This window comes from Miscanthus floridulus, chromosome 8, assembly GCF_019320115.1.
Source record: "Miscanthus floridulus cultivar M001 chromosome 8, ASM1932011v1, whole genome shotgun sequence".
Taxonomy (NCBI): Eukaryota; Viridiplantae; Streptophyta; class Magnoliopsida; order Poales; family Poaceae; genus Miscanthus; species Miscanthus floridulus.
Window position 1 is genome coordinate 64,401,311 of NC_089587.1, and position 8,131 is coordinate 64,409,441.

General features: G+C 44.6%; 1 protein-coding gene across 1 annotated transcript in view; it reads right to left on the bottom strand.

The window, feature by feature from the left end:
- The window catches only part of LOC136478515 (uncharacterized), a 29,904-nt gene extending 29,727 nt beyond the window's left edge, over nt 1-177 (bottom strand). Inside the window, exon 1 of the mRNA XM_066476989.1 lies at nt 24-177. Within this exon, the coding sequence (XP_066333086.1) occupies nt 24-177 (154 nt within the window). The remainder of the gene's footprint in view (nt 1-23) is intronic.
- Between the last annotated feature and the right edge of the window lie 7,954 nt (nt 178-8,131).

An 8,131-nucleotide genomic window follows, 5' to 3' on the forward strand; every position in this document is an offset into this window, starting at 1 on the left:
TCTGGCGTAGTGCGGCGCGATACCCTGGAGCGTCTGCTGGCACAGCTGATCCCACCTGTCCGTCTGCTGGCACGCCGCAGTCCATGTCATCCACGGGACGCTGGTGCAGGCCTCGCTGCCGGCGAACAAGGCGGTGAGAGACACTACTGCGAATACTGCTGCAGCGACGTAGGCCATCTTGGCTGCTTTTCTCTTTCTTTATCTTTTTTATCAAGGCTTTGGGTTGATGTTTTGAAACTAAGCACTGAGGGACCTATAAATATATGTGTTGCACCAGGCTCTGGAGTATAAGGCAACAAATTACTCGATCATGGTGTGATTTCGCATGCATGATATGGTTCCGAAAATGGTGCTATATATGGAGAGCTATCTTTGCCTTGTACTATTTATTATGAAAGGAAACATTATTTGCCATTTCACAAGATACGATTTGTTTACGCTTATCTTTCATATCTGGATCCTAATTATAAGAGCCGTTATAGAATTATATATAATTAATTAATGACCCACATTTACAGAGAATTAAAACATGATTGCACCAAGCATTGGATTTTCTGCTGAAAAAAACCAAGCATTGGATTTAGTTTGCTGTGGTCATATGTCCAAACCTGTATGTACTCGATCAAAAGAAGACAATCATCTATGACTTTGTACATCCATCGCATTTCGCCAATCATCAATTAATAACGGCCCTATAAATAAGATTCATCCTCCAAGTGAAACCTTACTTATATACGGATAATAAGAAACTGTGTAGCGTCATGTCTTTGATAGAATTATAACGAAATAGGCAACTTATTATTTATCATTATTTCATATATATATATATATATATATATATATATATATATATATATATATATATATATATATATAATGTGATCATGAAAATAAAGTGTCTTTTCTAGATAGCCCATAAATGGTGCTATATGGAGTACTACACTACCTCAGAGTAGGGATGAAAACGGATCGGATACGGACGGATATCACCGATATCACATTTGTTTTCATATTTCTGTCCGGATTCGGATTCGAATACGGATAGTGTCAACTATGTCGGATAGGATACGATTGGATATCGACATCATAAATATGCGATTTGAGTATTCGGATACGGATACGATATCGGATGTTGGATATCCGGACTCGGATACGGACAGATCTCAACCCCTCTAAACGGATTCGGTTTCGAATACGGTCGGAAAATATCCGTACCGTTTTCATCCCTACCTCAGAGTAAGCCTTCACTGTCTGTTCAGACCCCCAATCGCTGTTAGAATTTGAACTGCCAGTGATGTGCCTTTCCTATCACTGCCAGTTCTAAAAAAAAGCCAGTAGTGATAACAAACTTCACTGCCAGTTCGTACCACAAAATGGCAGCGTTGACTTGAGCAACACTATCGGTTCTTTACACCAGCCAGTAATGTTGATTTGAGCAACACTTCCGGTTCATTACACGAGCCATCAGTGATATACCCTTGATCACTGCTGACTCTTTGTCTCAACCGATCGACAGTGTTGATGTGAGGAATACTGCTGGCTTGTTGGTTAGCCCAGCAGTGATATAATTGTCCCATTTTGTTATTTAATAATTTATTTCATTATTTTTGTGTGATACTTTTTATTTCCTATGAATATGGTAATGTACGCTAAACTCACATACATCACCAAACCATCAAAATTTATATTACAAATGGTACCGTAATTAATGTATATGTTACAATGAAAAAAATGTATATATTATAACAGTCTATTCATCATGTTTTTATCGTAATCTTTTTTGTACTTCATGGACCGTGCAATGGAGAAAGATCCTTCTTTACACAACACCTCATCCAGGAGGAAGATTCTTAGCTCATCTTGGAATCCTCTGATCTTGAAGTTTACCCACTTTTGGTCGATTTTCTATCCGTGGTTGTTTGAAAATTTTTGAATTTAAAAATTTTAGAAATTCAGATACAAATTTGAGGCCCTAAATGACTTCAAGTGACAACTACAAAGTTGTAGATCACATAGAAATATATAACTTTGCTTCTGATCATTTTTTTCCTTTGAGGCGGTTTGTATGATTCGAGAAAAGTGAGTTTTAAAATACGAGAGCTTCAAATGGAATTCTAGAACCATAAATTATTTCAAATGAAAAGGTCATCAACTACAAAGTTGTAGATCTCGTCGAGATGTACAACTTTGATATAAAGTTTGTTTTCATCCGACTTTGTTTGAAAAAAGTTATAAATTTTATTGTGCTGCAGCATAAGTCCAACCGTTGGTGAAAGTGATTTTTACTGCCAGTTCGTAAAACAAAGTGGCGGTGAAAAATGGGTCGCCATCACCGCCGGTTGGTAACACAAACTGGCGGTAATGATAGGTTATCACTGCCGGTTCATGTTACCGGCCGGCGGTGATAATCGCCCCTATTTTCACCAACGGTCCGTAACACGAATCGGCGCTGAAAATCATTTCACTAGCGGTCCATAATTCGAACTAGCGGTGATGGTATCACTGCCAGTTTTTAGCAAACCGGCAGTGAAAGTGGCGGTGGTGATTATCAATTATGTAGTAGTGCAAGTTTCTTGCGCTGTCATTTAAGAAAGATGATATCGAAATGCACAAATGTAAGACAAAACAGTAGATTGTTTTGTTGAATTAACCAGTATACATGAAATGAGAAGCATACACACCATTTCATTTCCTTCCTTTGTGCTCCCACCGAGGTACCGGTGTATCGCCCGCATCAGGTAGAACCCGCATTCGTTGTTGCCCATCAGCTATTCTAGGGTTTTCATTGGCATATGGTCAACCTCGAAATTTGTCATCCTGTCTCCGTCCATATTTTTCTAGACACTGTGTGCATTATAAAGTGTGAAAGGCATTGGAGATTTAATTTCTGCACAAATGATCTTAGACATTAAATGACCCTAACTGGTCTTAGTTTATGCCACGGAAGCATGAAAGCAGAAATGACAACATCACAGTTTAATCTTCACGGCTATAAGAAAACAAAAATTTTCTAAAAGTTAATTAAACTGAAACGTTCTGATGTTGTGCTAGCGCTAATTACTTTTGTGCAAATTTGATTTATAAAGTCTTGTTCCTGTAGAATAAAAATCAAAATGTTTTGTCATATGATGACTTAAAAAACTATGATTGAACGAGACCCTTTTTTAGAAAAAAAAAAAGAATAATTGCGGCCTCAACAAAAGTACACAACCAACTTTTACAACGTTTTTCAACATAAATGATGATTATCAAATAAAGGGAAAGAGCACACTTTAGAATGAAAATTATAAGCAAATAAAGAACAAGACTTGATGCTATTGGTATTGAGCCCTTTCAGCCTCTTCTTAAGGACTAGCTCTCTTGCTTGGTTGTGTCGAGCCTTTGGCCATGTATTTTGGGAACCAAGCTTTGCTTCTTCTTGGTTGTTTCCAGCCATTGCCCATCTCACTGTGGACCAAATTTTCTCATTTCAAAGGACCTTGTACATTGCTTTTCATCGGCTTTTGGTCATTTGGATGAGATCACACTTTTCTTTTGATTTTGATTCATATCTTTGTATCAGTGTTGACAATGCACTCATCAAGGGGGTGATTTGGTTTATATGTGTTCATGTATGTGTGATGAGTGATTGTTGAAAGGTGATCGGAGCTTTGGTTAAGTGTGTGTGAGACTAACCATGGTGTGAGTTGTGTGCGTGCAACATGTCTCTTGGTTTTGTTATATGCAGGTGTTGAGCGTGAGACGGTTGATGGCAATGGAGAAGGTCAAGCGAGGAGTCCCTGTGGGATGGACCAGGAGCAGTGAAGGACGGACGCGAAGGCTTAGAGGATGGACCGCTGACAAGCAAGAATACATGCAAGGATGGTGTTGACCGAAGTCAAGACAACGATCAGGCCAAGTCAAGGCGGGCGCCTGAGCATTTGGAGATCGGACAGTTGAGGACGAGTAGGACACATGTCGACGTTGTGGAGAAGGCATAACAGCTACCCGACTCCATGTGGATTCAGTGGTTTGGGCCTCAAAACTATGGACGGTAGGTTTTTCGGGTTAGGCCTTAAAACCTGAGGGAGGATCTCAAGGCGGCACGTGGCATTATCGGAGAGCTTGCGTCGAGGCGAATAGACTTTATGAAGGGCCCACAGTCTTCCGATTCAGGGAAACCAAATTAAAATATTTCACCCCGGTGGCTATGTGGTTCAAGGCTAAACTTAGGGGCGCTCTTGGAAATGTTAAATAGCCTTATAAATAAGGATACTGGCTGCCAAGACTGCTATCTCTTCCACCCCTAGTTTATTTCGTTCGGCTAACCAAGTACTTCTTGTTTAGGGAGATTAGAAGTAGAGACAGTGAGATCCTCTTGCTCTAATTGCCATCTTTAGTGGGAAGATGAAGGAAGGATGCTAGGCCTGGTTTGTATAGACAAATTCATGATTTGGTAAGCGAAGCGTTGGCTGAAATTTCGAGGTCACTGCAAAGCTGGGCGCAGCGCACAGAGGGCGGGGTGGGTACGGCACAGGCGGCAGTGACGATGCAGAGGGCGAGTGGTGCAGAGCAGCAGTGGTGCAGAGCACTACTACATAAAATGTTTTGGAGGTTGGTAAAATGGGTTAACTAAGGCGGGCATCACAACCGCCTCGGTTCAAAGTTCTCGCTAAGGCTATTCAAATGCACGCCTCGGTAAATCAAATAAAAAACAAGGAATAAAGCCCGCAGCCCAAACTAGGACTGCATCTGGGCCTCGCGCCGCCGTCCCAGCTGTGATACGACTGCTGCCTGGATCTAGGAGTAGATGCTGGTGCCGAGCTCCCACCAGATCCTGCACCGACCCCCGCGCGCAGCTCAGTGGGGATGCGCTGCCGTGTCATGCGCGGCCACTCGCTAGAGCCACGCTGGGCCTACGCGACAGCGCTGCCGCAGCCCTAGGGCCGTGCCGCTGCATCGTCCCACATGGTTTCTCGCTGGATTTGACGCTGGGAGGGGCCCACGAGCGCCACCGCCCCTGGATCCGCCACCGTGAGCTCATGGATCCGGCACCGGGGAGAGGGGACACGAGCTGCTAGATCCGCCTCTCCTGGATCTACCAGGGGATGGGCCCCGCCGTCGCCGCCCCCACGCGTGCCGCCGGCGAGACGGCCCACGCTCGCCGCCGTGGTGGGAGGCAGGGAGCACGCCATGGTGGGAGGGAGAGGAGCCGTGGTGGGAGGGTGAGGGAGGAAGGGCGTTGCCTCTCAGTCAGAGGGAGAGGGAGCCAGTGTGAAAAGAGAGAGAGGACTGAATGAAGACCCTAAGTTGTTGCTCCTGGCCAATCCCTAGTCTAGCAATTAATCAAAGAAATTCCAAATGCAACGGTGGTGATGGATAAGTCATCATCACCAGGTCAAACCCAAGTGCGGTAGTGATGTACAAGACATCACTGCCGGATAGTACGCCAGACCCACATTGATATCGCCATCAACACCGCCGGATCAAACGCCTACCGACTATGCTGGTACCATATCAACGCTAGATCATAAGCCAGGCTGACATTGATGTCTCGCTCATCACCGCCGGATGGTACGCCTGACCGACGTTGATGTCTCCATCTCATCACCACCGAATCGTTTGAGAACCGGCGATGGTAATCAACCGATTGCCGCCGGGTCCAACTCTGACACAGCGGTGATATTGATGACAGCACCGCTAGATTCAAAGTTGATCCGGCGGTGATGAACGATACCACCACCGAGATCGATTTCGAACCGGTGGTGATAAAGGAGACAATCACCAATGGCTTTCACCAGCGACGACCATAACCAGAAGTGAGGGGGGGGGGGGGGGGTTAAAACTAGCGGTGACAGAAGTTTCTATAGTAGTGTAGAAGCCCACTCAAACTTAAGAATGTTTGACTAGCACGAATCCCATAGCGAGGGAATAAGTGACTTTAAGTGCAGTGGTATGCTAAGCAACATGGGAAGCTTCAGGTTGTGAGTTTGATGATCTCCGGTGACTGCACGCGTGCGTACTTTGTGTGAAAAATTGTGATGTGTGACTTGTCATGCACGACCATGGGGCAGGCTAGTGGGCATCTCCTGGTTTTTTTGTTGCTAATATTTGGTCCGATTTAGAAATTTTGGAAACCATTTCTACAAGTGATTTGTGTATGGATACCATCAGTAAAGTCAACTACCAGTGTAAATATTTACAAGAGCGGTTCTCAAGTGACGCTAGTGAAATACTCTGATTGTCACTGACCTTTCGTACAGGCGGTTCACGGATCCGCCGGCACAAATCGAAAAAGTGCCGCCAGTAGAGATCTTTTCTGTACTACTGATTAATTGAGGGCATCCGTCCCCTGGCTCATCTCATAGGCAAGAATAATTTCCAGGAATCCTCACGCATGCTACTTTTGAGTTAGGATTCTGTTGCAATTAAAACGACCATCTTTGATACAAATACACTTGCACTCTACATGAATGATAGCATATCTATCTTCCACCATATCTAGCAAAGGATTTTGTGCATCTCTCCAGCATTAATTAAACCTTGGTTCCTATATATATAGAGGCGCTCATGCTAGAGAGTAGTCATAGACAAAACATCAAGATCCTTACTTCCACAGCCACCTGATAGCTAGTCGTGGCGCTGCACCACAATGTTGCCTGCCAAAGTGTCATTTCTTTTCCTGTTAGTGTGTGCAGTAGCATTTTCGCTAGGTCAGATAGCTGCTGGCGAGGAATGCACAATGGATCAGAGGGACAAGATCACACAGGACTGCAGAGAATACATCAAACTGAAAGGACCCGTCACAGCCCCATCATACGATGACGAGTGCTGCGTGGCCATAAGAGCAGTGCCTAATCTCGACATGGAGTGCATCATTCGTCTGCTTTCCAACAAACAGAAGAAGAAGTACGATGTAGACAAGATCCGGCGACTCGGCAGCGTTTTCTGCCATCCACACCTGGTAAGCATATAATACGCTGTGCTGAAAAAAAAGTATATTGTTTCTGATGGTTGAAGAAATTTATGCATTCATATCCTTGTAGCTAATTCTTGTCCTTCAAATGTCGTCTGCAGGTTATGTAACGCCCCATAGTCCAAACGGCTCAGACCCACTCTACATGCTGAGCGAACCACACCTACCACCATCCCACTTACGCTTTCGTCCTCGCTTCGCGTAAAAGGATTAACCCGGGGATGGTGGGATGGACTCTAGAAGTCTTATATGTTGGTCTATCCCACCTTTAACAACCAAGGTGGGACTAAACTTCCCACAATATCTCATTAACTTGCATATGGGCCACTATGGGTCAAATTACAAACTGGGCCGGATGTCACATACACCCCCCCCCTCAAAGGAACCGACGTCCTCGTCGGCCAACACACCCATAACCGGGCAAACGATGACCAGGAATGTTCCCTCTTAGCACCCCGCAGGGCCTACACACGCAATGAACCCCATGTCCGCGCCCCTGGCCCGCACGCGCCCGTGGCCGCGAATGTCGGCTCTGATACCATTTGTAACGCCCCAGAGTCAAAACGGCCCAGATCCACTCTACATGCTGAGCGAACCACACCTACCACCATCCCACTTACGCTTTCGTCCTCGCTTCGCGTAAAAAGGTTAACTCGGGGATGGTGGGATGGACTCTAGAAGCCTTATATGTTGGTCTATCCCACCTTTAACAACCAAGGTGGGACTAAACTCTCCATAATATCTCATTAACTTGCATATGGGCCACTATGGGCCAAATTCCAAACTGGGCCGGATGTCACATAACTCTGTCGCACCCGGTTTTAAGAACAAAACCAGATACGCACCATATGTGAGCCCAGAAAGTCAAATCTCACATATAGCTACAAATAAGGGTAACATCAATAGACAATGCTCAATATACATAGCGTATTAGTATAAAGATTATAACCTCAAAGTATAGACAGCGGAAAGACAACTTCGATCTTCAGGCGAAGACTCCAAATCCACAGGGACAACTGACTGGTTGATCACAAGCCTAATTCCTCCAAACTCTAGCAATCTGGTACCCATCCGGGATTTTTATCCAAAGATTTGAAAAGTAAAGCAAGCGTAAGTACATGTTGTACTCAACAAATATATCATGGGTTTCATGAGGCTCAAAAGGGTGACACTGGT